This window comes from Rasamsonia emersonii, assembly GCF_000968595.1.
Source record: "Rasamsonia emersonii CBS 393.64 chromosome Unknown ctg1118621759994, whole genome shotgun sequence".
Taxonomy (NCBI): domain Eukaryota; kingdom Fungi; phylum Ascomycota; class Eurotiomycetes; order Eurotiales; family Trichocomaceae; genus Rasamsonia; species Rasamsonia emersonii.
Genome location: NW_013563293.1, coordinates 1 through 27,459, shown reverse-complemented (window position 1 = coordinate 27,459; position 27,459 = coordinate 1). Strand labels below are relative to the sequence as shown.

Below are 27,459 nucleotides of genomic sequence, written 5' to 3'. Positions count from 1 at the left end.
CGGACCGGCAGGAGGTGCTCGAGGTGTTCCCTCCGGAGGTCAAGAAGATGCTGCAGCAGCTGTACGCGGGCGACCAGGACCCAAAGACGGCGTCTCTGGTGCTCCAGGACTGCGTCGCGTCGTCCACCGTCGACTCGCTCAACCTGTTTGTCACCAAGTCCGGCCGGCCGATCTTCCTGGGCCGCGGCGCGCAGTACCTAGACGCGCGCGGTCAGTGGGGCGGCAATTTCATCTCGTATGCCAACCAGGACGACTACCGCGTGCGGTATGCCGGCCTGCTGGAGACGCTGGCCAGCGTGCTGCATGCGCGCGGCTACTACGGGCCCGTGGGCATCGACGTGATGCAGGACGCCGACGGGCAGCCGTACATCGTCGACCTGAACCCGCGCGTCACGGCGAGCTACCAGCTGAGCCTGCTGCGCGGGCACTTCTACGAACGGCGCGGCCTAAGCGAGGCGGTGCTCTTCTATCCGCTGGGCCTGAAGTGCACGCGCGAGACGTTCGACGACGTCTTCCGCGCCGAAATCACGGCCGGCCGCGTCGTCGTCTGCGGCTGGTGTGAAGGCCGTGCTGGGCCGGGGGGAGTTTTCCGGTATAGCACAGTCTCGCTGGTGCTGGGCGGCAAGAATGCGGCCGATCTGCAGCAGTTGGTTGACAAGGTGAATGCATTCAAGATCTACAAGTGATGTCGCTTAAACTGGATACGATGGATATGCTTTGCGTCAGGGATAGGTTGCTATGGAACGATTAGGATGGAATCAACGATCAGGATACCAGGAGTTATTTTTATTTTTATTGTTATCGTTATTGTTATTCGTTCTTCATTGCATATCTGTTCTACTCCCTGCTTCGATGTGTTTGACTGCTGTAACGTAGTATCCAACCAAGTCTTCATTCTCGAGCAAGTGTTTATCTCAAAAGGAAAGAAAAGTTGAAATATATTGCCATATTCAGATAATCATATGCAGCGGCCTATCGAGAAATAGACTAGTAGTATATTTCTCTTTTAAGGATGTTTTGACTGCCTATAATACAGTATCCCAACCAAGTCTATCAGTATGATATTTCGATCGGGATGTTAGTTGCAAGATATTACAATATTGTGGTTATATACGGTAGCCTGTTCAGAAATGACAAGTATTTTCTCTAGAATATTTCTCTAGAATTTTTCTCAGAAGAAAGACAGGGGAAAAAGCAGAAAAGAATAAAGCAAGCGTTGAATATATTGCACTATCTATCTGCAGAAAACAAAACGGGAAAAAAAAGAGCAGAAAAGAAAAAGTTACTACGATCTGGTTCGACGATCAATTTCAATCGAATCCTAATGTCTCCGGCACGCCCCATCATCATCCCAATCCTCACTACCCACACCCAGCCGCGAGATGAAGAGATTGGTCGGATCGACCGCCTGCTTAATCTTGTACAGTCTGGGATAGTTGTCGCCCCAAAATACCTGCTGGAAATTGGGCTGGTAGGCGTTGGCCTCGTTGGGATACGCCGCCATGGGACCCGGCTCCAGCGCCTCGAGCAGCGGCATGTCGACGTTTGTGATCTTCTGCGCCAGCACATTCTGCGTCGCCAGCGGCATGTTCGCCATCCACGCCCGGATGAAGATCAGATGCAGCGCTGCAGTCCGCCAGGCTGGGTTCAGCGCGCTGTCTACCACCCCGGCGTTGGCGGCTACCTGTCCGCCTGCCACGAGCAAGCCCTGGATGTACTCCATCGGCTGGAGGCCCAGGCGCTGGAACGTCTGCGCCATCTTGGCCGGCCCTGTCGACGAGCCCAGGAACGACCGCGACAGTAGCCGCGACCCCAGCAGCACCAGATACCCGTCGCTGTCCGCCCCCGGGAAGATGGACAGCATCAGCGACGTCATCGTGGGCACCGTGCCAATGTCGACCGTGGGCGCGATGCCCGTGGCCTGCTGCATGGCCGCCAGCATAGGCGCGAGCGTGCGGTTGACGAAGCCCGTATCCGTCTGGTTGACGAAGAACAGGTACAGGTTGAACGTGGCAACGGTGGAGTTGGCCGACACCTGCGAGTACGGCGTGATGTAGTAGTAGCCCGTCGCGCCCTGGTCGTTGAGCGAGACCAGATGCGCATTGCACGCCTCGACGCCCGCCCAGTAGGCCGCGCTGGGCTGGGCAGTCGTGAAGCCGATAGACGCTGCGGTGACAGGGTAGTCGGGATACGTCTTGACGGTGGCATTGACGACCACGCCCCAGGTACCGCCGCCACCGCCGCGCAGGGCCCAGAAGAGATCCTGGTTTTGGTACGAGTTGGCCGTGACCACGGAGCCCTGGTGTTGTCAGTGATTCGAGCTATGGGGGGAAGGAGAGCGCACTTACGTTGGCCGTGACGACGGTGAATTCCAGCGCGTTGTCCGATCCCATGCCCGCGAGATGGCCCAGGATGCCATGTCCGCCGCCCTGCAGGAATCCGCCGGCCACGCCCACGGTGCTGGACGAGCCGCCGGCGATAATGCGGCCAGCTTTATTCAGGGCCGTGTAGGCTCCGTGCATCTGGACGCCGGCGCCGAACGTCGCGGCGGGCACGCCCTGCGGCGGAGGCCCGTGAACGCCCGGCGGCAGCTGGGGTGTCCAGGAGTCGACGATGGAGATGGAATTGAGACGGCTGGTGTCGATCTGCAGCGAGTTCGGGGCGCTGGACTGGCCCAGGAAGCTGTGGCCGGTGTTCCGGATGGTCAGCTTGATGTTGTTCGCGGCCGCGAAGCGCACGGTGGTCTGGATGTCCTCGACGGACTCGACCTGCGCCGAGTACAGCGGGATACGGCCCTGTCCGCACGGCACGGAGCGCCCAGTCTCGACGTAGCACTGCTGGCCGCGAGCTGGCCAGGCAGCCCAGTTCTCCCACTGCAGCGCGCCGGGCTGGGCGGCCAGGAAGGCCGAGTTGTTGCTGTTCGCCTGCAGCTGCGCGCATGCGGCGGCATCGTAGTCGGGATCGTGGCATACAGCGGCGACGGGTCGGAGGGCGACCAGACGGCCAGACAGGGACGCATTGAGGCGATTCCAGGCATCTGGCGAGGGCCAGCAGGGCTGCGAGGGCTGGCAGTGGCAGTGGGCGGAGCCGTTGACGGCGGCGGCCGTCCCCGCCAGGGCGAGCGCGAGAAGGGCAGGACTACGCATTTTGAGGGATTCTATGCAGAAAGGAAGCACTCTACGGTGGAGTGATCGGCGGTCTACTGGCTTATACTGTGCGTGACGGCCAGAGCAGAAGCGGAGACGCCGTCAGACCCGCGCGGAAGGTGAGTTAGGGCTTGGGCCGTCAGACTGTCAGACGTCTGACAGCCCCCCGACACAGGCATCAGGGCCCTTTTACTGGCAGGAATTCTCATCTGAGGCTCAGACTGCATTCCTGACAGCAGACACACATTCCGAAGAGTTTGGGGAAAACGAACGACACACACAACGCACTCATGCGGCCCTCCGCTCGCTTCCGCTTCTTCTTCCTGTTCCTCTTTTTCTCGTTTTCGCTGTGAGCTCTCGACCAGCACGCCATGGCGGCCTCGCACGAAGAGAAGGACAACATCCCTCCCCTGGCGGAGCGCTTCGAGTCCACCCGACCTCGTCTGCCATCACAATATGTCGACTGGGTGTCGCTCGAAACATGGCTCTCCGACGACAACGCCGCCCCCGTCCGCCGTGAGCCGTCGACACGGCGCAGACGGCGTGCTGAGAGCAGCATGCGCCTGTCGCGCGCCCTCTCGCAGCGCAGCCGCCGCAGCGAGACGAACCGCATGTCGTGGGTTGCGGCGTGGGATGCCATGCTGGGCTCGGTGCCGCCGTATCCCGAAGAACCACAGCCCGACCCCGAGCCCATTCCGCTGACGGACGAAGAGAACGAGCGTCTGCGGACGCAGATCGAGACGCGCACCGTGTCCGTCGGCCTGTTCGCTCTCTACCGGTATGCCACCCGCAACGACCGCATCGTGCTGCTGCTCTCCGCCCTGGGTGCCGTGGCCGGCGGCGCCGTGATGCCCCTGATGCCCGTCATCTTCGGCTCGCTCGCAGGCCAGTTCGCCGACCTGGAGCGCGGAACGATGCCAGCCACGCAGTTCTCGAGCGCCCTGGGCCACCGGGCACTCTACTACGTGTATCTGGCCGTCGGAGAGTTCGTCCTCGTCTACGGCTCGATGACGGGCTTCCTGTACGCGGGCGACCGCATCGCCTCGACGCTGCGCCGCAAGTATCTGGCGGCCATCCTACGCCAGAACATTGGCTACTTCGACGACGTGGGCGTTGGCGAGGTCACGCATCGCCTGTGCACCGACATCGACCTCGTCCAGGAGGCCATCGCCGAGAAGGTAGCCCTGACGCTCGGCGCGCTGGCCACGTTCCTGGCCGCATTCGTCGTCGGCTTCGTCGAGTCGTGGCGCCTGACGCTCATCTGCTCGTGCACCGTCGTCGCCATGGTGCTTGTGACAACAATAGCGACCTCGTTCACCGTGCGCTACAACCAGCAGGCGCTCGCAGCATCCGCCGTCGGCAGCAGCCTGGCCGAAGAGATTCTGGCCTCGATCCGCGTCGTCTTCGCCTTCGGGGCCCAGGAGAAGCTGGCGCAGCGCTACGCAGAGCGCCTCGTCGACGCCGAGCGCTGGGGCGTGCGCCTGAAGTCCGCCTTCGCCGTGATGATCGGCTTCATGCTGTGCTTCCTCTTCCTCAACTACGGGCTCGCCTTCTGGATGGGCGCGCGCTTCCTCGTCGCCGGCGACATCACGCTCTCCGAGATCATCACCATCATCCTCGCCATCATCATGGGCGCCTTCGCCCTGGGCCAGGTCGGCCCCAACCTGCAGGCCATGGCCACCGGTGTTGCTGCTGCCGCCAAAATCTACAGCACCATCGACCGCTTCTCGCCCATCGACGCCGCGCGCTCCGACGAGACGGGCGCGCGCCTCGACGCCGTCGCCGGCACGATCGAGCTGCGCGACATCCGCTTCGCCTATCCATCACGTCCGGAGGTGCTCGTGCTGGACCGTTTCAGCCTCACCGTGCCGGCTGGCAGGACGATTGCGCTGGTTGGCCTCTCGGGGTCTGGCAAGAGCACCATCTGCGGCCTGATCGAGCGCTTCTACGACCCTGTCGGCGGGCAGATCCTGCTCGACGGGCACGACATCCGCGACCTCAACCTGCGGTGGCTGCGGCAGCAGATGGCCTTTGTGCAGCAGGACCCCGTGCTGTTCAACGACACCGTCTACAACAACATCCGCGACGGGCTCATCGGCTCGCCCTTCGACAACGACAAGGACCCCATCCGCGAGCGCCAGCGCATCGTCGCTGCTGCCAAGAAGGTCCACGCCCACGGCTTCATCATGGCGCTGCCGCACGGCTACGAGACCCGGGTTGGCGACCGCGGCGCCCTGCTGTCTGGCGGCCAGCGCCAGCGGATTGCCCTAGCCCGCGCTGTCGTGCGCGATCCCAAGATCCTGCTCATGGACGAGGCCACCTCGGCCCTCGACACCAAGTCCGAGACCCTGGTGCAGGACGCCCTGCAGGCCGCCCGGCGCGGCCGCACCACCATCGTCATTGCGCACCGCCTGTCGACCATCCGGGACGCCGACGAGATCGTCGTCATGAAGACCGGCCGCATCGTCGAGCGCGGCACCCACGACGAGCTGCTGCGGCGCGGCGGCGCCTATGCGGACCTCGTCCGTGCCCAGCGGCTGGAGGAGCAGCGGAACTCCGAGCGGGAGATGAACGAGCGGAATTCCGCGCCGGAGACGTACGAGATGAACAACGACAGCCTTGCCAGCTTCGACGGCCGCTTGACCTCCGACACGGATGCCCTGTCAATCTTCCCCAAGGGAACGGATGTCCTGACCCTCCGTCCGGCGGAAGACGAGGAGGACGACAGCAAGAAGACTGGATCCTACTCCCTCGGCACTCTCATCCGCTTCATCGCCTCGTTCAACCGCCCCGAATGGCTGTCTATCCTCGTCGGCCTGCTCTTCAACGTTGTCGCCGGCGGCGGCCAGCCCACCCAGGGCGTCTTCTTCTCCGAGACGGTCGTCGCGCTGTCGTCCAACCCGCTGCCGCAGTTCGCGGATCGCCTCCGCGCGCAGGTCGACCGCTGGGCGCGCCTGTATCTCATGCTGGGCCTCGTCCAGCTGGCGGCCTGCGTCGTCCAGGGCGTCGCGCTCGCCCACTGCTCTGAGCGCCTGATCCGCCGCGCGCGCGACATGGCCTTCCGCGTCATCCTCGCCCAGGACATCGCCTACTTCGACGAGAGACCCCCCGGCGAGCTCACGACGCTGCTCGCCACCGAAGTGCCCCGGCTGGCCGGCATCTCCGGGCTGACGCTGGGCACGCTGCTGTCGTGCGCGACCACGCTCGTCGCCGCCGTCGTCATCGCCCTGGCCGTCGGCTGGAAGCTGGCGCTGGTGACCAGCAGCACGATCCCCGTCATCCTGGGCTGCGGATTCTTTCGCTTCTGGGCGCTGAGCCGCATCCAGGTGGACTCGCAGCGCGCGTATCGCGAGTCGGCCAGCTATGCGTCCGAGAACATCAACGCCATCCGCACCGTCGTCAGCCTGACCAAGGAGCGCCGCATCCAGGACGAGTACGCAAAGCAGCTGGCGCGGCAGCAGCGCAAGTCCCTGCGCGCGCATCTCCGGAACGCCGCCCTGTACGCTGCCTCGCAGTCGCTGCTCTTCCTCTGCATCGCGCTGGGCTTCTGGTACGGTGGCCGGTTGCTGGCGGACCGCGAGTACAGCCTGCTGCAGTTCTACATCTGCCTGTGCGAGATCATCTTCAGCGTGCAGTCCGCCGGCATCGTGTTCAGCTACGCCGGCGACATGGGCAAGGCGAAATCTGCGGCCGCCGCGCTGAAGACGCTGTTCGACCGGCGGCCCGTCATCGAGACAGCCCAGGGGCGAGAGCAGGGCCCTCCTGCTCCTCTTCCTCCAGCTCCTTATTCTCCTCCCACTCCCTCCATGCCGATTCCCACGCTCGCCGGCGCCGTCGACTTCCGGAGCGTCTACTTCGCCTATCCGCAGCGGCCGGACATTCCCGTGCTGCGCGGCCTAACGCTGAGCATCCGACCGGGCCAATTCGCGGCGCTGGTGGGTGCGTCGGGGTCAGGCAAATCGACCGTGATCTCGCTGCTGGAGCGCTTCTACGATCCGCAGGGAGGCGCCGTGTACGTCGACGGGCAGAACGTCGCCACCTTCAATGTGAACCAGTACCGCTCGCACCTGGCGCTGGTGGCGCAGGAGCCGGCGCTGTATCAGGGCACGATCAAGGAGAACATCCTGCTGGGCTGGGATGGAGTTGGGGGGGAGACGGGGCAGGTGCAGGATCGGGTGGTCGAGGCGTGCAAGGAGGCCAACATATACGATTTCATCATGTCACTTCCGTAGGTGCCACCAAACATACTTAGCGACAAAAAAAAAGCTGACATTGATGATTTTTTTTAAGCGACGGCTTCGAAACAGAATGCGGCAACAAAGCCTCCCTATTCTCAGGCGGGCAGAAGCAACGCATCGCCCTGGCGCGGGCACTCTTCCGCAACCCACGCATCCTCCTCCTCGACGAGGCCACGTCGGCGCTAGACAGCGAGTCAGAGAAAATCGTGCAAGAGGCGCTGGAGACAGCAGCGCGGGGGCGGACGACCATTGCTGTCGCGCACCGGCTCAGCACGATCCAGCGTGCGGACGTCATCTTCGTGCTGGACAGGGGCGTTGTCGTCGAGCAGGGGACGCATGAAAAGCTGCTGCGATTGCAGGGTAAGTATTGGGAGTTGGTGAATTTGCAGAAGGTGGAGCGGTAGATAAAGACATTTATGATTTCGTTGCATATCTCTTTTTTTGCTGGTTGATAATTGCTGGATGATGACGCGACGATTGATCATGGCGTATATATTCGTCTTCGGTTGGTTGGTTTGTTTCTTTGTTTCTTTTTTTCTTTATTTGCTTCGTTGGATATGTTTGCTTGCTTTCTGGATATAAATTGGACGGAGGACATATTTCTCTTTCAGCTTTCAGCGTACAAATTGCATGTCTACTTGCAGATATACTCCTGTTGTTAGTTGTCTATGTTTGTATCTAGCGCAGTATATAGCTGGTAGCTTCTAGTCTTCTACTATGCAGATACAAACACTTGATCACTTGATATTTATAATTTCTCCTCTATTCGCTCTAATTATATGTGATATATCTTAAATTTTTTATGTGATAGTGGACACAGTTCTCATATACGGAGTAGGCAGTATAGGAAGGCAGTATGGCGTTGTGCTAGCAAAATGTTCTCGACTTATTTTATTACTATACAAGGCCTTATACCTACTTTCTTCTTCCTTTTCTCCTCTCAGCTTCATCTCTTTGTATTATACTGCCTCATAGCTTTTTGCTAGTAACGAGATGGAGTTGGTCACAATATATTCCAATTATATATTCCCATTGATATATTCTCAGTGACTATTCGTTGGGTTATGTCGCCCATATATATTTATACATATAAATATATCAAGTGCCTATCTACAGTGATTCAAACAAGACAAAAAGTCTCGTCCATGGTGATGAGATGAGCTGCTTCCTTTCTACTCTCTATTCTGTATGTCCGTTGTGGCCATTTATTTTTTTTTCTAATTCCAGGGAGGCATCGTATGTAGATTACTAGCCGACAAGGCATCTATCCCGCAGCTTTAGAATAGAATAACTATGCTTAATCTTAGATACTCTATTTCAGTAGATAGATGGATGGATGAATAGGTTGATATGCAGCTAATAATGTATTCTAGTACAGTACAGTAATACAATTATCTATATTCGAGAGGAAGAAATATATATATATACTATGGAATGGAATGGACCCTGGATACGATATACAAATCATAGTCATAGATATCTACTACAAAAAAAAAGGATGGGGACCTAGGTAGATACGTTACAAAAGAATATCTATTACTATTGCTATCAATCCTATGTAAAAATAATCTATCATTATCCATTATCCATTATCATACCGCAAACCAAAACACCATGCCCAAACACCGTCGATCGTTGACATCTCGTGAAAGAAAGCAATTGCTAGAAGAAGTAGAAAGCAACTACACGTCAACCGTCTTCACTGGCATCTCCGTCCCGGCGAATTGGCCCTGCTCGGCTGCGCGGAGTTGCTCTCTTGCAGCGGCTAGTTCTTCGTCTGACGGCATGTTGACGATCATTAGGTAGAGGATGTTCTATTCCCGTTAGTCATGAAGAGTCCCTGTCGGTGGTGTGGTTGTCTTACCTGAACGATCCTCCGCTGCCCTTTCTCCACCCATTCCGCCTGCTGACGCAGCTGGTCCAGCTGCAGCTGAAAGGCCTTTTCGTACTGCTCAATCTGCTCCTGCTGCTGCTGCGGCGAGAGCCCCATCTGCGCAAGCTGCGTCCGGAGCTGCGCCATCTGGAGCTGCTGCTGCTCGCGGACTGCCTTCTCCTGCGCCGCGATGGCCTCCAGCATCCGCTGCTTCTGCTTCTGCGGATCTGGGGTGAGCGCGCCCCCGGTCAGCAGGCCCAGCAGGCCGCCGTTGTTGGCCGGGTGGTTGGGATCGAGATAGCGGTTTTTGAATGTTGGCGGAGTCGGCACGGACAAGACGTCGCCGTTGCTTTCGACTGCCTGTATCGATTGTCAGGATTAGAAGACTAGTCAATGAAAGGAAGAAGAAGACTGACGTATCGAGCCTGCGCCCTCTTGTCAAAAAAGTCGTTCAGGTTGTACTTGGCCCACTTGCTCTTCTTGCCCGGCTTGGCCGGCTTCTCGGGGAAGATCAAGGGCGCCACCTGCTCGGGCAGGTTCTCTTCGCCCTCCGTGACGTTGGCAAACGGGTTCCGCAGATTCTTCTTCAGCTTGGCGGAGAGGCCGCCGCCAGAAGACGGGGGCATGGCGGCGGAGATGGTCTGGGCGACGTCGGTCTTGTCCTTCTTCTGCATCGGGATCGGGTTGTACGCCATGAGCAGGCAGTAGAGCCCGCGAGGGCGGAAGAACTCCTCGTTCATGCGGTCGAGGAAGGCGTTGGTTCTGGGAGTGATTAACTACATGGCTCGCAACAAGGTCCGGACAGACTCACTTCCACTTGATTTGCGCCTGCGCGGCGATGCCAGACGCTACTTGCACGCCCAAGGCGACGCCCATGGCAATGCTGTTGGGGGCCAGCCCGGCGCCCGCGGCGGCCACCTGGAGAGCGACCAGCCATTTGGAGGCCTGGATAGCCTTGTTACAGGTGCGGATGAAGTCCAGGAAGGTGTCCTGGTCAATGCCGCACTGGGCCAGCATGGGCGCGTACGCCTTCACGAAGCCGCGCTCCTTGTTGCCAGGCCGCCGCTGGGGGATGACGACGGGGCACGACAGCCGGCCGTAGCGCTGGGGCACGGCCGGCGGCGGATGTGCGTCGATGAAGCTGCCGATTAACGCCTTCTCATCCGGGGGGGAGCCCGCTTCCTCGCGGTCCGAGTCGGAGCTCGAGTCGTCGTCTTTCCGGGCGGCGTCGGCGGCCATTTGGGCTGGATATGGTTATTTGCGAGCGGGAGGGAGAAACTGTAGGCGGCTTTCAAGCGATAAAATAAATACTCCCCCGCAGTGTGGCGCAGGAGACGATCAGCGATGTTTAAGTTTCCTGGAACGAGCAGCGGGGAGGCAGTCGTGGCGGTGCAGGCTGGCCTTTGTCTGCAGTCTGACAGGGTCAGCTGCTGTCCTGCCACAGATTCCTACAAAATAAATGTTGTTATTATTACTTACAGAATGTACTGGAATAAGAGAATTGTTCTCATAATTGAGCTATGAATACGATACGAGTCATACGACTGGGAACCAACAGTGGGACCAAGACTGCCCCAATAAGACAGGCATGCTGGAACGCCTTCGCAATAATATCAATCGCCTGTGTGATGAATATTCAAAGCAGCTAGACAGCAGCCAGGCTGTCTGGATCAAAAAATGGTGGTCTCGGCGAGGTGACATCGTCGCCCCGCATGCACGACGCCCTCGATTTTCGGAATTCCGATCATGAATGACGCGGCCGTCTGACATGCGTCGCGGAGAGTATGTCAGACAGTGGAATTGGGATCCAGCAACCACAGCATTTATCATGGCCCCCGGCTGGCATCCCCAGGCACATATTTTGTGTCTCTGTCCCACGGAACGAACCCACAGCAAGCAAGCAAGCAAGCAAGCAAGCAAGCAAAGCAAGCAGATCCCGAGCTTCTTCGATACACTCCACCCAGCTACCCACACAGACAAATACATCGCAATACATGGCTGCGCCGGCGGACGTCACGCTGCGTTCCCTCAGCGGGAAATGGGCTCTGGTGAGCATGCCTCATCCCCGGTAGACGTGCAGAGCAGACTGACTTGGGCAGAACAAATCCCTCTCCGGAGACACCGAGGCCGTGCTGGAGGTGCAGGGCGTCAACTGGGTGACGCGCAAGGCGATCGGCAGCGCGGCCGTCACCCTGACCATCAAACAGTACACCGACTCCGAGACGGGCCTGACGCACGTCGACATCGACCAGAGCAGCTCGCTGGGCGCCGGCACCCAGGAGCGGCGCGTGCTCGACTGGACCGGCCGCGAGGCCAACAACCCGCTGTTCGGCCGCGTCCAGGGCAAGACGCGGTGGGCGACGCTCGCCGAGCTGGACGACGACTTCCTCAAGGAGGGCTTTGAGGACGGCACGACTGAGGTGATCCACACGTGGACCGAGCATCTCGACAGCGGCGCCACCACGCAGCAGGCCTGGGGCTTTGAGATCATCGACGGCCAGCGCTACTATGTGCGGCACGTTGTGGCGCGCAAGGGCGACCAGGTGGCGCGCATCAAGATGGTCTATGACTGGCAGGGCAAGGAGTAGACCAGCAACTCTGCGAGATGAGGATGGTTTGATGCGTTGAGGAGTGATTACCTGTATGTAGTCAATGATGTATGTACTGTACATACATATTCGATCAGAAGGAATTTGTACACAGAATCAATCAATCGTTTAATAGTCACGTTGTCTCCTACACCATAGATTATGGAATTTGGAATGAGAAGCTGTCAACCGGCAGCTATCAATCATACTAGGGGTTCACTAGATAACCTAGGTTTTTCTTTTGTGCACCAGTTTGTTTGACAGAAGCCTTCAATCTTACCATCTCGTCTATTTCAGAGGGTTCGTAGGACGATAAGATAAGAAGTACAGTACATGGAAATGTCTTGAATTGTCTAGATCTACCGGATATAGAATAGATACAGAACAAACCACTATTTCTTCTCGACACATGGATCCAGAATTGAATTCAAAAACACAAAAGCAAACTCATCATCTCCATACTTCTCACCGCAAGCACACCTTCGTCCCATGCAGACTACACATAGTCAGATGCGGCTTACCATTCCACGGCCGCGGCTCCCGATCCTCAATCTCCTCAAACGTCTGCAGCAGCCGGACAACCGTGTAGCTGACGACAGTCAGCGCATACTGCTGCCCGGGACACACGCGCGGCCCGCCATTGAACGGCAGATACGCCCATCCTGGACGGATCGTCTCCCACCGGTCCGGATTGAACTCGTCCGCGTCTTCGCCGAAGATGTCCTTGCGCCGGTGCATCGCGTACACCGTGTAGGCCACCCTCGACCCCTTGGCTACGAATACGGGCGATTTGCCGTCTGGGCCGCCGCCCACTGGCAGCACTGTGTCGCGCAGCGCTTCGCGGCCGTTGCCGGGGACGACGGGGTGCAGTCGTAGGGCTGGCAGTCAGTCCGGTCAGCATTTGTATATTTATCGGCCTGTCGTTCTAGGGCACCTACACTCGTTCACCACATAGCGCAGATACGTCAGCCCGCGCAGCGTCTCGTAGTTGGGCCGCTGGCCTCCCAGCGTCTGCACCTCCTCGCGCAGACGGCGCCAGACGTGCGGGTGCTTGGCTAGCATGACGAAGAGGTTGCTCAGCAGACTGGCAGTGGTGTCGCGGCCGGCGAGCAGGACGTTCATGAGCTCGTCGCGCAGGGCGACCGGGTCCTCAGTCTCGTGGACCAGCTCGTCGAGGAAGACGTAGGCGACCTTGCTCTCCTTGGGGGCGCCGGCGCGATGGCGCTGGATGGCGCGGGCGACGAACCGCTCGACATACTCGCGGCAGAAGCGACAGGCCTCGAAGAACTTGGGGTCGCGATACAGCCAGAGCAGCGGGCCCAGCCGGAAGCGCGTAATCAGCCCGTCCTGCGCGCGGTCGAACTGGAAGCCAAAGTCCTCCGACTCGGGCACGTCGCGCCGGCCCAGGCTGCGCACCGACTCGCCCAGCAGGAACTCGGTCACCGAGTCGACTGTCAGCCGGAAGAAGAGCGGCTGCAGGTCCACCGTCTCGTTGCGCGGGATGGCTTCGATTAGATGCTGGACGTGCGTCTCGAACACGTCGAGGTCGGCCAGCTGCGTCTTCTTGAATGTCGGCCGGACCAGTTGGCGGGAGTGCTGTCGGAGTCAGCGAACGTCTACGTCCAAATCGCTATTCTTCTCTTACCTCCCACTGTGCCCCGTCAGTGGTGAAAATCCCTCTCCCCAGCAGCGGACCCAGTATCTTCAGCCGGGACCCGAGGCCATAGTCCTGGAAGTTTGTCGAGAGCACCGCCTTGACATTCTCAGGCTCGATGGTCAGGTAGGTCGTCGACCCCATGACATTGACCGCGTAAGTATTGCCATACTGCTCGTAGCGCTTGAGGCCCTCCTCGAGGATGCGGTTCTCCTTGGCGACCTTGATGCGCTCGAGGAAGTACTGCAGCCCGAGGATGTTCTCCCACTGCTTGTACTGCGGCACGGGCTGGCAGCCGTGGGCTTTCTTGACGCGGGCGCGCGCGAGCGAGAGGCGGAGATGGCCGTAGAGGAAGTACAGAACGACCGTGGCGATGGCCAGATGCGCTGGATGCAGCGACATCATCGTCAGAGTTCTGTCAAGTCTAGAATCGGATGGTGCGAAAGGATTGCCCTGGCAGCGGTCTGCTACTAGCAGCTGCTAGCAGATCGGAATCCAGATGGGACGGGCTCAAAAAAAAGAAGATCAGGAACGAGGCCAGAATGAAACCGAAAAGACAAAGAATGCCTCATCGGATCCACCTGAGGAGCTGATAGGATTTAGTCCGGTCGAGAGGTTAGGGTTAAGGAAAGTATGTGCATACATGTAGAGTAGGCACATGGTGGCTATAGACCAGGTCCTTGGAACGTCCTTCGTATTCTGACAGTACACTCCTGCATGAATTCCTGAGATGATGACAGCATAGCCTTCTCACGATGACACTGTCAGAGAGGTCGAAGGTCGAAAGTTGAAGGTTGAAGGTTTGATGGTGCTGCTACCTTCATCATTCCAAATCCAGTATCGGGCCGTCTGACAGCGTCAGATCACTTTTTAGGGCTTGTCAGACGTCGTCTTAAGCGTCCAGAGCTATTTTGGTATGACGCTAGCCCAGGAGGCTAAACTTAGGCTAACTGCAACCCTCGCACTGTTCACTCTTTTGGGCTTGGTCTGCCTTCCCCAGCCATACTGTACTCTTCCGCCAAGATGATGGATATGGATACAATGTGTACAAAGCGGCTGGATGTCGGAGGGTATATTACTTCCGACGCCCAGGCAAGGGGAATCCCATCGCTTGCGCTGGAAGAATAGTCTCGTCCTCGCTGGTGCGAATGCGAATGCTATTCTTTCTCGTCTTGACTGATTGATTGATTTTTTTACTTTCTGGGGGATTTCCGCAACATCACCGGAGTTCCGGTTAAGTGGAAAACAAAAAAAATAATTTATTAACCATGACGACCAACGGCGACACTCAAGATCGCTACATCCTCCAACGCAACTACCACGCATCTGCCCGGCTGAATCTGCAAACCTACCTCTGGAGGGATTCCCTGGGGTACATCATCCACCCGAGCGTGCCGCCGCTGAAGGCCGATGCGCGGGTCGCCGATGTGGGTACGGGCACGGGGTGAGTCTATTTCTTAATTTTATTCAATAATTCCATTTTTTGGACATGGATATGGTTACACTCCAAATAAAAAAAGGATACCATGGGGCTAAATTATTTCCGGCTGTCCGGAACACCACCGACAGGATCTGGCTGACGCAGCTCAACCGCGAACTGAACCGCGACTCTGTCCGGCTCGACGGCTTCGATATCGACATCAGCCAGTGCCCGCGCCAGGAGTGGATGCCCTCGAATATCCACTTCCAGCAGTGGGATGCCGTCCAGCCGCCGCCGGCCGAACTGCACGGCCAGTTCGACCTCGTCCATCTGCGTCTGGTCATGATTGGCATTGCCAATGAGGACTTGGCGAAAGTGGTTGCGAATCTCGCTCTGTTGCTGAGTTAGTTTCCTCGCCTGCTGCGTGACAAAAATAAGATAAGAGAAGACGAGAATCGACTGACTCGGTCGTAAATATAGAGCCCGGCGGATACCTGCAGTGGGAGGAAATCAACAACTTCGACAACCACGTCGTGACCATCAACGACACCATCCAAACACCCGCCATGAGCGAGCTGCTAGAATGGATGACCGCAGGGCCGAAGAAGTACCGCAACGGAGTCGAGTATGATATCCTGATCACAAAAAAAAATAACCACACTAATGGCACACAGATGGCGATTGATTATCCCAACCGTCCTCGAACAGCACGGCTTCACCAACGCCGTCGTCCACAGCCATTCCGACCCGCCGGAGCTGCGCCGCTGGCTGACAGAGGTGTCATTCCAGACGCTGACCGAATTCGCGGGCAAGAAACTGCCCAAGGACTCCAAGGAGGCCATCTGGCTGTCTCGCATCCTCGAGCAGGCGCACGAGGAGTGCAAGAACGGCGCGGCTATCCATATGGGCAAGTTGATTTGTGTTGCGCAGAAGAAGGAGATATAGATATGGATATCGTTATGAGGATATGGATATGGATATGGTTTCTATATGTACGCATTGGAATGAATAGATTTGTTTTCGTTATGATTCTTTTTCATTTTCATTTCGTAGGCCTGGTAAGTCATCATATCGTGATTCCTCGATAACATCTATGATACATACGCCATTGTTCTTCGTCACGCCTGAATCGGGAAAAAAAAAGAAAAAAAGAATGAATGAAGCAATTGAGAAATAGTCAAGATGAAAGCACATGTGAAAGCACATGATGGGGTATTTCCTTGTCAAACACCAATAACCGAATAAAATCAAACAACGCCGAGAGGATAAAAAAAAAGAAAGAGAGAGACAGAAGTAGGAGATCATCTATAACATCACTCTCGCTTTCGCGTCAACCCCCCGGGTCAACATCAGCCGCACAACCTCCTCGTGGCCGCCCATGACAGCCTTGTGCAGACACGTGTAGCCGGCATTGTCGCGCGCATCCGCCTCGGAGCCGTACTCGAGCAGCAGCTCCACGAGGCGGACCTGCCCATTGCTCGCCGCCAGATGCAGCGGCGTCTGGCCCTGCTTGTCGCCGATGTTCGGGCTCGCGCCTTGCTCCAGCAGCAGGTGCACCATCGCCCGGTTGCCCTCGAGCGTCGCCAGGTGCATCGCCGTCTGCTCTTCCTCGTTCTTCGAATCCGCGTCCAGCCCGGATTCGAGCAGCAGTCTCACGATCGCTAGATGCCCCGATAGCACCGCCAGGTGCAGCGATGTGTGCCCGTTGGTGGTCCCCGTCGGTTTGACCTCACTCCCCTCACTCGACGATGCCCCCAACGACGACGCCCGGTGCGTCCGCTTCCGCTGTATGCTAGAGGTCTGCTCCCTCCGCATCGGCGCCGCAGCCTTCTTCTGGCTCCCCAGGGAGCTGTTGGATGATGATGGGATGGACGCCGATCGTGGCGGGCTCCGGGCCGGATCCGGAGACAGGTCAAAGACCTTGCCCGAGGCCAGCGACCGTTGGTCGTCGCCCGAGTCGGCGCTGTGGATGCTGGCGGCGGCGATGGAGGCGTCCCAGCTCATGGTGCTATCGGTCGAGCTGTCGCGCATGGCCTGCATGGGATAGCTGGTGAGCGTGGCACTCTCAGGGGCGCCCTGAAAGCTTCGACGGTTCGGCAGCCGACTCTGGACCCCGAGCGGCATCATGGACGGGTCGTACGGTCGCGACTTGACGACATGGCGCCAGGCCGTCGACGACATGTGCGGGCTCGTTCCGTAGGCGGGCGACGGAGGCACGTCTTCCAACGACATGATGGCCATGTCCTTCGAGGGAAAGCCCGGTCGACATCCGTCTGCGAGGACATCCCATTCCGGGGCAGACGATGAGCGGAACGGCATGTCGGGCACGCCGGTGAATATCGAGTCGGCCGTGTCGGACAGCTCGCCCACGTCGGGCAGATCGTGCATGCCGGGATACGACGACCCCAGGCAGTATTCGGCCGTACTCGACATGGCCTGCTCGGGACAGCTGGCCGGGATATACTGGCTGGACGCGTCGGACACGGTTGGCGGCGCGGAGCCCAGCGGAGTGTCGGGGGGATGTTGCCCTTGAGGCAATTCTGCTTGGAGGTGCGGCAATGGCTGGTTCATGGCCATCTCCTGAGGAGATCCCTGTGCTGGCTGGGGTTCTTCCTCTGGCTGTTGCTGCGGCTGCTCCTGTTGTTGCTGCTGCTGCTGTTCCTGCTGCTGGCGGAGGGCTTCGCTGGCCAGTTTTGCATTCCGCCCTGTGTCCAACAAAACCGGACATTCAGCAATCAGGCGTCCAAGTTCAAGATGGCAGGGCAACCTACGTCGTTTCCGCTGCGACAGTCGGTTCTGGATGCGGCGGCGAGAGCTTCGATCGGTGAGCTTGGTCCAGTCCTCGTCCTCGCGGAATTCCGTGGGCGATTGGGCGTCCATGGCAGGCATGGAGGAGGGCAATGGCAGGATGAAATAAGAGTGCGTGGCTCTCGCTTGGCGGGCGAGGTTAAGCTGGGGAGGATCTTATCAATCATCGCAATATAACAATCTAACAGTTATATCGCTTGCGCCTCTCCTACACAACAAGCACGGAGTATGCTCCGACCAGCTCATTCTAAGCTTATCTCGGGTGCACATTCCACATCTTAGCGCAAATTAGAGTTCATCAGCTCATAGTCAGATGCTCCGTGGGGGCGCGGTGCTAGACGCAAGGAGCCCAAGGCAACTGCGTCAATGAAGGAGAGGGACTCGGGGCAGCGTCAGCGGAATGATATCATGTCGGCCCCCAAGCAGGTCGGACTCGTGGGGAATACGGGCCTTCTAGAAAAGCTTGTCTCAGAAAAGTGGCCGGCGGTCTGACATATGAAGCCCTTTCGTATCCCAGCTGAAGAACGGTTGAACCCACGCGTGCATTATTGTTGGTAACGGAGGCATTCCATTCCACAGCGGTGCTTGCGTGTCCCACACCGGAGGACCGTTCGAAGCTTGTCCGCTGATCATCATCATCATCAGATAATCTCCAGGACAAGCAATCTTGGCAGCCAACGTAACCATAAATAGCAAAGATCTCGGTTGGCCCCGCCGACGTCCCGGATGCAGGCACGGTCACCCCTTACATGGCGCATCGAAAGATCTAGATGGTGGCCCGTCAGCGTCAGATTCTTCACGTTGCTGGCAGAGACACCAATAATAGCTAGCTAGCTGGTGACTGGTCCCAACATGCCAATCAATCCCTGCCTTCGGAGTGTCGGACGCTATACGGAGTCCGGAGTCCTCGGTCCGCAGGGAGCTTGGATCTGATCTCCATTTCTCATGTTGCATCCGATTAGATCGATAACCCCGCCGCTGCTGACGAATGAGACACTGCAAGGGGCGCCATGCGATGGCTCTGCCTGCTGCCAGGCCTAACTCCAATAAGCCCTAACGAAGCGGACGACAAGCTTGGCTAGAATCGCTCGTCGCTGAGCTTGTCAGCATCTACGCAACGCCCCGGTGGGCCCATTGCTGGGTGAGACTCCAACAATAGGAGAGGACCCTATCCATAGCCGCTCCACGAGGCAATTCGATTCTCTTCAATACCCACATTCCATTCGGCACGACGAACCGAGAGCTGCTGCTAGCCTGCTGTTGCTGTGAAACGAACGAATCTAGAAAACGAGTCCTAATTTCTAGCGTCGTTCCCCTCGTGGAGTCGTGCCAGGCCCCACCACAATCACACGTCGTATCTGACGGACATTAATTTAGGGAAGTGTGTAGTACGTAAATACGAGACCTTGGTTGCCTCAACTTGCTGCCGGTGCACCAATTAATTATGGGCCCCGTAATTGGTCCAGGCGTACCTAGAGACAATTATTTCAGCCATAAACAAGCCTCGTTGACAGCCATGTGATCGATAATGACTTGCTAATATTGCTATAGGCTGCCTTAGGCGTAATTCGCAGCTGCGGAGAGAATTGATTAAGTTAATCAAGAGGTGAATTGTTAGAGCAGGTTGTCAGACGACGTAAATAGAACAAGGCAAAGGCCCCTCGCTTCTAGCTATGATGGGTCAGACCAACGAGTCAGTACGTAAATACATACCATAACAAATATTTCGAGCATCTTTCTAGAACAAAACCGTAGCTAAGAACAAGAAAATCTCCGGTCCATCAGTCTGACCAGACAGCTATCCCTGCATGTCCTGCCACTGGACAGAATTACCAATAATCTATAGAATTACCTAGTCTATACCGAGTTAGGATACTCGAGGAGCAGTTATAGGGAAATAGGTAGCATTCCATAGGAGATACTATAACTATAAGAAGGATAGGTAGCAAGGAAAAGAGTTTATTCAAGATTGCCTCTAACCAATAGGTGGTCTTTTTTTTCTTTATTATTTCTTTGCCTAAGTATTGGCTCGTAGGTAATAGCTACTAAATGAGATCTTCTTTACAGGGCTGTCGCTTAGATTCTCCTGATCCGATAGCATGTAAATGCGTTTTATTTCTTTCTTTACATTCTTTTTTTTTCCTGAAGATTTACTCCTAAACCACGGAGAGACCTCAACAAATAGGCAAAATACTAGATCGTTACAAGGCTGGTAGGAAGAATATGAGCAAGAATCAATCTATTCTAAGCAGGATCGATTCCTGGTCTCTAAACTAGGCTCCTACGGCGTTATTATTAAATGATTTATATATGTGTATCATACAGCTGCATGAGGTGCTAGCCAGTTCAGGGGACTCTTTAGTTAGTTATGTGGCTCTTAAGCAGCAGATACTGTTCCTTTTTAAAGTAGCTACCTAACAGCTAGTACAGGTTAGTGCAAGATTTACCTCCTGTCTGTTACAGTTTCATCTTGTGTTTCTTCTCCATAACCATCTGACCATCTCTCTTAGGTAGAGTGTAACATAAGAATGTCATAAGATGAAACTGTAGAAGATGTTTGATAATTCCAATATCAAGGATGCTCCATCTTAATGACAGTGTAGCAACAATGGGGTACCCATGTGTCCTGATGATAGACTTGCTGTATTGTCACACAACATAGAGGCACATTATTCCAGTCTAACACTAGGCTGTAGTGTACTGTACTATGTTGTATACTAAAAGTGCCAAGGTAGCAGCAAGTCTGCCTGCATATGGAAGTGACATAGTAATATGGACTACTATATACTCTGTATAAGGTGAGGCGCATGAGTAATAACAATTGATGAAACCAGATTTGGCAGGGTTATAAAATCGCCTGTAGCTAGCTGTTTTGATTTCCATTTAAATTAGACCTTATACTGTTATTCATGCAATGGATCTAATCAATTAGGCAGGTGTTCAGATTGGAAAGGTTGAAACAGAACCAAAGTGACAAACGCCATATATACTCTCCTTCCTATAGAGATGGTCGTGGGAATGTCCTTTTTTTTTTCTAAATTTTTTCACCAAACCCACCTATTCAATAAGCTGAAGATTCCATAAGCAAAAATCAACAGACAAGTCACACCCTTTTGGCTGCCTCCTCCCTATTGTTATCTGAGTCATCTGACCTTCTGTATGCTAGTGCAATTGCATAGCTTGTTGCAAGTAGAACATAACAGGGCTTATAAAATCTTAAGATTCTACTTCTTCACAGGTACTTTATCTATTTTGTTTGTTTACCTGCAAAGCGTAAACCCTAGCTTATATAAAAGTCCTCCCCTATTTAGGAGTGTAAGACTCCATATTGTTGTGGCTTCCTTATGGAATGTCCACGATGGCAGGTTGTAAGTAATCATATAAATAATTTGCCTGGACTCGTAAGTATAGACTGTCCTTAACACAACTTAGAAAGAATATGCCTTAGTCACAGTATATAGATATTCTATACAAAGGGTGGCATATCTCAATTAATTATTTGTAATTAGTTAATTATTTAAAGATCATCAAGACCCGAGCTTCTAGGTTAATCTAACCAAGCAAAGGAAGGCAACTCCTCCTTACATAGGACAGTTTGAACAGAACTGGGGGACAACCCTTTAATCTTTTTCCTTTTCTTTCTTTCTTTCCTTCCTTTCCTTTCTTTGCTTTACCATTTCCTCAATTTCTTCTTCCTTCCTTTTTTTTCGATCTGAAAATTCCCTCGCTCTGTCCCCAATGTCTTGTCGAGAAAATCCCGGTTGGAAGATCCATAAATAAATTGCCTGTCTTGTATGAGTACTAACTCCCAAGGATGACAGTTGTTATCCCATTGCTTCATCCATTCAGATAGATTATTTAACTATGGGTGGAATAATTAATAATGACAGCAAATAAGGGAAAGTATGTGCTTCTTCAGCATGCGCTAACAGATCAGAAAAGTTGCGCATCAAAAATGGATGTCAAACGACCAGCCGAATCTGTGAATTTGTAGTGAGGATACTTTGATATTAAACACCAGCTCATTGGCAAAGAGAATCAGACACCCTCCTTGTCAAGATACCAGACAAACTCATGACTCAGAAAGAATCACAAACAGATCCCAAAAGAGATGCGCAAAGCTGACAGATAGCATGAGGACTCTCCAGAGCCTAATATCACTATCTTGTCGTTGGACGCTTCAGCTTCCTTGCAGAAATCTCTGGCACAGCGATCGATCAATCGATCAACAAAGGATACTACTTACTCAACAGGAAGGACTGCTAAGGTTATATGACTTATGTAACCTATATACCTAGAGTACTGCTGTAATATTGTAAACTAGATTAAAGTATCAATGTCTCTACGACAACTAGGCAGAAAACTACTTTACATATTTGTTTACTTGAAGTACGTACATACATAAATGGCTGTTTAATTTGCATAGAGCTGTAGCTAGAGCTAAATTAAAATTGCTACATATCTCGGAACCAGAATCAGGTAATATCTCATCAACCAGGCCAGCTATCAATCATCCAGACGAATGGCACTAGAATTGTAACCTAGATTATTTTTTTTTGTTGTCATTGGAATGTAGCCCAGGCCCGAATTCAGCTGACGCTGAGTACATACCTGTCGTGGTACAACGTCGTACTTGTACCTTTATCAAAGGAGCACATGGACCCTCCATTTACATGTGGATCACATGGAGTGTCGATGAGTCCATGACTGCAGGTTAATCACATGTATAGATAGTCTATCACATGTATATAGAAGGAGAGTTATTTCCTTGACCTTTGTCAAGTATTACTTATAGCAAATGCAGATGGTACTAAATTGCTACAATAGCTAACTTTACTTCCAAAGTAGTACCACCCCAGGCCCCCTTAAGTCATTGACTAACGCCTCTTTACTAAGAGTGCAGGGTAAAGTCCACAAGTCCAAATTGCCGATTTGTACTGTACTGTACTGTACATAGTTAGAGAGGGTTTTCTTATCTAAGAAAGTGTTAGTTTCTACTCAGATGAGAAGACCAATAAATACACTATGATAGTAACTAAAGAATCTACTACTATCTAGATAGATAATTATCTAAGAGTCTAACTAGGACTTGTCTTGCAGTAGTAACTGACAATATTTCTCTGTAGAGCATTTGAGAATCACTATCGAATTGATTCAGATTAATACAGACTACATAAATAAAGTCTGATGAGCGTTTACCAGCTATTCTATTACCTATCATCCAGACATCATAACTAGGTAACCTAGGATCTCTCTCTCTCTCTTCTTTTTTTTCGACATATTGTGACAATCCGCAGCCAAGTGTCTCGGATGAGCTCTTACGAGAGGTTATCACGTGGGCGGTGTAGAAGGCGGTGATGGTTCTACCTGGCAGTATTTTCGATTTCCCTCCCACTGACCTCCAACCCCTCCTTCTCCTTCATTTCCTCCCTTCCCCAGCTTGGTCTCTTGTAATGTTAGCCACCTCAGACCACTCAGATAGGAATGAGATTGGGTTCTGTCACACATATCTCTAAAAAGTCTAATATCATCACAAATAAAATTCACAATACAATACAATACAATACAAAAGGAAATGAAACGAACATTTTTGACCTTTCTATGATCACCTCAATATAATTAGTGAGTAGTATATCTAACTAGGTATAATATATATTTTTTTTCCCACCTTCAGCAATTAGCATACCTAGGCACCGACTTGGTTGGAAGGTCCAATGATCAAGGTTCAAGGAACTAACTAAACTCGAAGATCATGCACTTCATGTCATGAGTAAGTAAGAAGACTTCTTTAGAAGAAAAGAAAAGAAAAGACAGAAAGAGAGGAAAATTTCCATGCGCCTCACATAACCTTCTTGCTAGCCTACTACCAATTCATACAGTAGATCACAAATCACCCATTATGATGGAATGAATTCAATCTAACTCAATTCAATCCAGCAAACTCAAATCCCCTGTCAGGATCTACTTGTCGTAGATATGCATACATACATACCCGCAGACATGACTACATGCATGAATAACTATATGCATGCATATACTCTATGTATAGTACTGTACCTTACCTACTGACTTACTTAGGCCAGCTTCCTGACTGCCTACATACAGTACATGTACTGTACATGTATCTTCTTGTCTGTCCAAAAATGCAGCTGGATAGACTGCACTCAAGCCTCATTCATCATGATCATGAATGTGATTATGATTATATCTGTACAGTACAAGAACAGCTGGCTGGCTGATAGATACATCAAAGTGGTCAAAAAGCAAAAGAAACAAAAAAGAAAAAAAGAAAGAGAGAGAAAAAAAAGACAAATAACACACCATACGAAAGAAAAAGCATAGCATGAAAATACAGAATACTCCATCCAAGCTACACTGCTACAGTACAGTACTGCACTGTATTATATCTCGCTACATACTGTAAAATCATCTATCTGATCTAATCAACAACGAACACATACCTAGTCTAATTCTAAGTAGGTACCTACCGAAAGTAAGTAAGTGGGAAAGAAGGATTCTTTTTTTTTCTTTTAATGGTCGATCAGGGAGGGGGGAATGATCCAGAGTTAAGGTTAGTACAAAAATCCTTTTCTTTCTTCAGAGAGTATCAAAGTTGAAAAAAAAATCATCCATCATTCATCATTCATCATTCAGCAGCAGATATCCACTCGATCTAGATGTGTGGCGATATGAGATGAGTGAGGGGTATACGATACAATACAAATCATACAATGTGATATGGTTGCCTTACTATATTATATTATTTGACAGGGCACCAGCCCCAGGCATTACATTGATTGCATTGATCTATTGCATTGCATTACATCAGACAAATAAATAAATAATGTCTGTCTCTCTTGTCTCCACTGCACTCTACTCATTCACTCACTCAGTCTCCACATGCAGATCTGTCTGACAATCTTTCCTTCGCAGAGAGAGAGAGGGCAAAAAAAAACATCCTTCCAAAAGGGCTTCTGGCTGCTGCTGTTTTATATTGATATATACATATAGTATATACAAAATGATGTAGAAACGTCATATGCACTGCTTTCAAGCGAGTAGACAACATAAAACTGCTTTTCATCGATTCAAGTTACAGTCAAAGAATGAGATTTATTGATTAATTGATTAGGACTATAAATAAAGGGGTATACCGGGTAACAATTAATAGACAAGACAAGACAAGACAAACAAAAAGCAGGAGTGTAATCAAGGGATCTCTCTTTATCAGAAGGACCACCACAGCCCACACACACAGCCCACACAATCTTGCAGACAAACGAGGAACACCGCAGATCGACACACACAACCGTACAGAGATCGAATCAAATCGAATCGAATCGAATGAATCCGGGGAATCTAATCAGATTATTCTCTCATAGCACAACGCGTTTTCGTTCCAGACCCAACATCAGACAGACAGACAGAAGAATCCAGAGGACGGTGCGAAAAACCGGAACAATCACAGTGGTCCCCCTGCAATCCCAAAAGCAAACTGCCACGCGTGGCTCTCAGAAATAGGTTAAAGTATATATATAGACAATGTCGAATCTCCAGTCAAGTTAACAAGCGAAAAAAAAAAGAGAGAGAGGAAGGGCTTACAAGAACCACAAAACGCCGGCCAAGAAAAGAAAAAAAAACTCTCTAATTCCAAACCCACTCTTCCAACGCCAAAGAAATTAGGCTATTAAAAAAAAAACGACTCTATCACGACTATCACGACTATCACAGCTATCGGTGTGCCGGTGATGTCGATTCAATGTTGCTCTTCGGCTTCAGGTTGGACCCCAACGCCGAAGCTTTGTTGGCTCCCAGTTTTCGCGTCAACTTGGCATAATGCAATCCACATGCGTTGCACAGCGTTCGAGCACCGTCCGGACCGCGACGCCACTCAGGCGTCTCCGCGCGATTGCAACTGTGGCAACGACCAGGAGGGGCAGCTTTCTGCAAGAGAACGTCAGAACGAAGCGTTAGTTAATAAACCATCGTGAAAGGGACTCACCCCTCGTCGCTTCTTCGCATCCGCACCGGCAAATCCACCGCCTCCTTTAAAGTCTTCCTGGTACATGGGGACGTGCTCTTCTTCATAGCCATTGTCGGACTTGTAAACCTGCCGTTGGGCCCGTTGTTCCGCCAACGCATGTTCCTGGTTCAGCACCGCCGCCCGGATCCGAAGCAGCGCCTCTTGACTGCGTTGTTGCAGCTGCAGTAAATCATCCACTTCATGCACGGACGGCAGGGAGCCCAGGATCGGGCCCGATCGTTGCGTCTGGTGGGCTCGTGCCGCGTAGTGTCGGGCAAAGTCGAGCGTCCTCGTGCTGATGTCGATAATCTGGATGGCGGTCAGCAAATGTCCACTTAAGAAATAATAATAATAATAATAAAAGTGAACTCCTAGGAAAGTGTCCTACCTCATTGAGAGACGTTTCCACGTCGTAGCCGTCCAGTTGTCGCTTCACCGAGTCGCTGTGGGGCTGGGTGGTCGCGATCGGGCGACTCACCAGTCCCCTCTGCGCATCGTCGACGCGGGGTGGCTCGGCCGTGCCCGGTTTCCATGGTCCACCTCCGACATAGGCGCGAGAATCGTACGACGCCGGTTGACTGGTGGGAGGCTGCGACTGGTAGGAATAGGACTGGGGATACGGCGGGTAGCCATTCGGAGACGCCATGGTGCTCGCGGGCGCCGGCGCGCTGTACTCGTAGCTGGCTGACGTCTGCGACGTGGACACGGAGGTGGCCGCCGTGTTGGAACTCTGCGTGGGCGATTTCCCCGAGCTTAAGGACGGGAGCGATTGCTTTCTCGAGTCCTGGGTGGTGACGGAGGCCAAACTCGACCGCGACGCTTCGCCCGGCAGCTGGCCCGCTTGGCCCGGCTGGGAATGCAAGAACGGGGTGGACGTGGAGTTATTGGAGAAGGGATTGGGCGGCCCCGTCGGACCGTCATTGCTGGGACGGGAGATGAGGTTGGTCGACAAGGGAGGTGGAGGAGCATGTTGCGGCGACGACGCCGGGCCGGGATACGGCAAGGGATTATCGTTCCCAAGGGCTTCGTGGATGGAGGGAAGAGACTGCCGTGGTGGCTGCGGTTGAGACTGCTCCTTCTCGTTGTTGCGGGGAGCTGGAGGCGCCGATGTGGTTTGGTAGGAATAGGGAGGCGGCGGGCCTGGATACATGGTGGTCGTGGGGCTGACCAGAGGGGCTGAACTGACGCCGACGCCCGTCGCCATGGTGGTGGAGGAGGGATACTTGGGGGGATAACCCGATCCGTCTTTCAAGTCCAGGGAGCCTATGGATGGTAGAGGGTCCCTGTCGACGTTAGCAGGCTGAAGTCGAGACGAGCGGATGATGAACAGCGAGAACAAACCTGGGTCTATTCCCGGCTTCCAATGTCCCCATCCCGCCAGTCGCTCCAGAGATAAAAAAAACAGGGACGCCACCCCGGAGCTCATTCACTGGCCGTCGCGTTCGGGGTGCGCCTTTCACTCAGCTCCCTCTCCTCGGACCACGACGAGCAACCGGGCGACCAAGGAGGAAATCACGTCGTCAGCGTCGAAGGGGGGGGGGGGGCGGTGCGTTGTTGTTGGTGGCAGGGACGAAGCGATGACACGGGACGCGAAGAGGCGACACCAACGGCTTGAAAAGCAGTCCGCAAGCAACTCGACCGCGATTGGCCGTCTTATAACGACGAGGAAAGACCCAATCCACAGAGGACGTGGAGATAGCGGTTGTCGC

The 27,459-nt window shown here is 53.7% G+C and overlaps 9 protein-coding genes across 9 annotated transcripts; 4 read left to right on the top strand and 5 right to left on the bottom strand.

Moving 5' to 3' along the window:
• T310_1608 (Solid-state culture specific protein) lies at positions 1 to 686 on the top strand (the record flags this gene model as incomplete). The annotated part of the gene is made up of 1 exon (XM_013475526.1): positions 1 to 686. A coding segment is annotated over one exon (686 nt), but the record flags the coding sequence as incomplete, so codon positions are not given.
• A 635-nt stretch (positions 687 to 1,321) lies between these two features.
• Positions 1,322 to 3,146, bottom strand: T310_1607 (FAD/FMN-containing dehydrogenase; the record flags this gene model as incomplete). The annotated part of the gene is made up of 2 exons (XM_013475525.1): positions 1,322 to 2,299; positions 2,349 to 3,146. 2 exons carry the CDS (start codon positions 3,144 to 3,146, stop codon positions 1,322 to 1,324), a joined length of 1,776 nt encoding a protein of 591 aa, XP_013330979.1.
• A 371-nt stretch (positions 3,147 to 3,517) lies between these two features.
• On the top strand, positions 3,518 to 7,378 carry T310_1606 (ATP-binding cassette, subfamily B (MDR/TAP), member 1; the record flags this gene model as incomplete). Its single annotated transcript, XM_013475524.1, has 1 exon — positions 3,518 to 7,378. The coding sequence occupies one exon, from the start codon at positions 3,518 to 3,520 to the stop codon at positions 7,376 to 7,378; it is 3,861 nt and encodes a 1,286-aa protein (XP_013330978.1).
• Positions 7,379 to 9,066: 1,688 nt separating this feature from the next.
• Positions 9,067 to 10,496, bottom strand: T310_1605 (uncharacterized protein; the record flags this gene model as incomplete). Its single annotated transcript, XM_013475523.1, has 4 exons — positions 9,067 to 9,198; positions 9,249 to 9,617; positions 9,674 to 10,019; positions 10,069 to 10,496. The coding sequence occupies 4 exons, from the start codon at positions 10,494 to 10,496 to the stop codon at positions 9,067 to 9,069; spliced, it is 1,275 nt and encodes a 424-aa protein (XP_013330977.1).
• Positions 10,497 to 11,251: 755 nt separating this feature from the next.
• T310_1604 (uncharacterized protein) lies at positions 11,252 to 11,845 on the top strand (the record flags this gene model as incomplete). Its single annotated transcript, XM_013475522.1, has 2 exons — positions 11,252 to 11,305; positions 11,357 to 11,845. The coding sequence occupies 2 exons, from the start codon at positions 11,252 to 11,254 to the stop codon at positions 11,843 to 11,845; spliced, it is 543 nt and encodes a 180-aa protein (XP_013330976.1).
• Positions 11,846 to 12,310: 465 nt separating this feature from the next.
• On the bottom strand, positions 12,311 to 13,904 carry T310_1603 (Cytochrome P450 alkane hydroxylase; the record flags this gene model as incomplete). The annotated part of the gene is made up of 3 exons (XM_013475521.1): positions 12,311 to 12,723; positions 12,784 to 13,441; positions 13,491 to 13,904. The coding sequence occupies 3 exons, from the start codon at positions 13,902 to 13,904 to the stop codon at positions 12,311 to 12,313; spliced, it is 1,485 nt and encodes a 494-aa protein (XP_013330975.1).
• An 863-nt stretch (positions 13,905 to 14,767) lies between these two features.
• On the top strand, positions 14,768 to 15,864 carry T310_1602 (uncharacterized protein; the record flags this gene model as incomplete). Its single annotated transcript, XM_013475520.1, has 4 exons — positions 14,768 to 14,930; positions 15,020 to 15,322; positions 15,400 to 15,544; positions 15,594 to 15,864. 4 exons carry the CDS (start codon positions 14,768 to 14,770, stop codon positions 15,862 to 15,864), a joined length of 882 nt encoding a protein of 293 aa, XP_013330974.1.
• A 360-nt stretch (positions 15,865 to 16,224) lies between these two features.
• Positions 16,225 to 17,808, bottom strand: T310_1601 (Ankyrin repeat domain protein; the record flags this gene model as incomplete). Its single annotated transcript, XM_013475519.1, has 2 exons — positions 16,225 to 17,624; positions 17,691 to 17,808. The coding sequence occupies 2 exons, from the start codon at positions 17,806 to 17,808 to the stop codon at positions 16,225 to 16,227; spliced, it is 1,518 nt and encodes a 505-aa protein (XP_013330973.1).
• Positions 17,809 to 25,684: 7,876 nt separating this feature from the next.
• Positions 25,685 to 26,954, bottom strand: T310_1600 (Sexual development transcription factor NsdD; the record flags this gene model as incomplete). Its single annotated transcript, XM_013475518.1, has 2 exons — positions 25,685 to 26,059; positions 26,139 to 26,954. The coding sequence occupies 2 exons, from the start codon at positions 26,952 to 26,954 to the stop codon at positions 25,685 to 25,687; spliced, it is 1,191 nt and encodes a 396-aa protein (XP_013330972.1).
• Between the last annotated feature and the right edge of the window lie 505 nt (positions 26,955 to 27,459).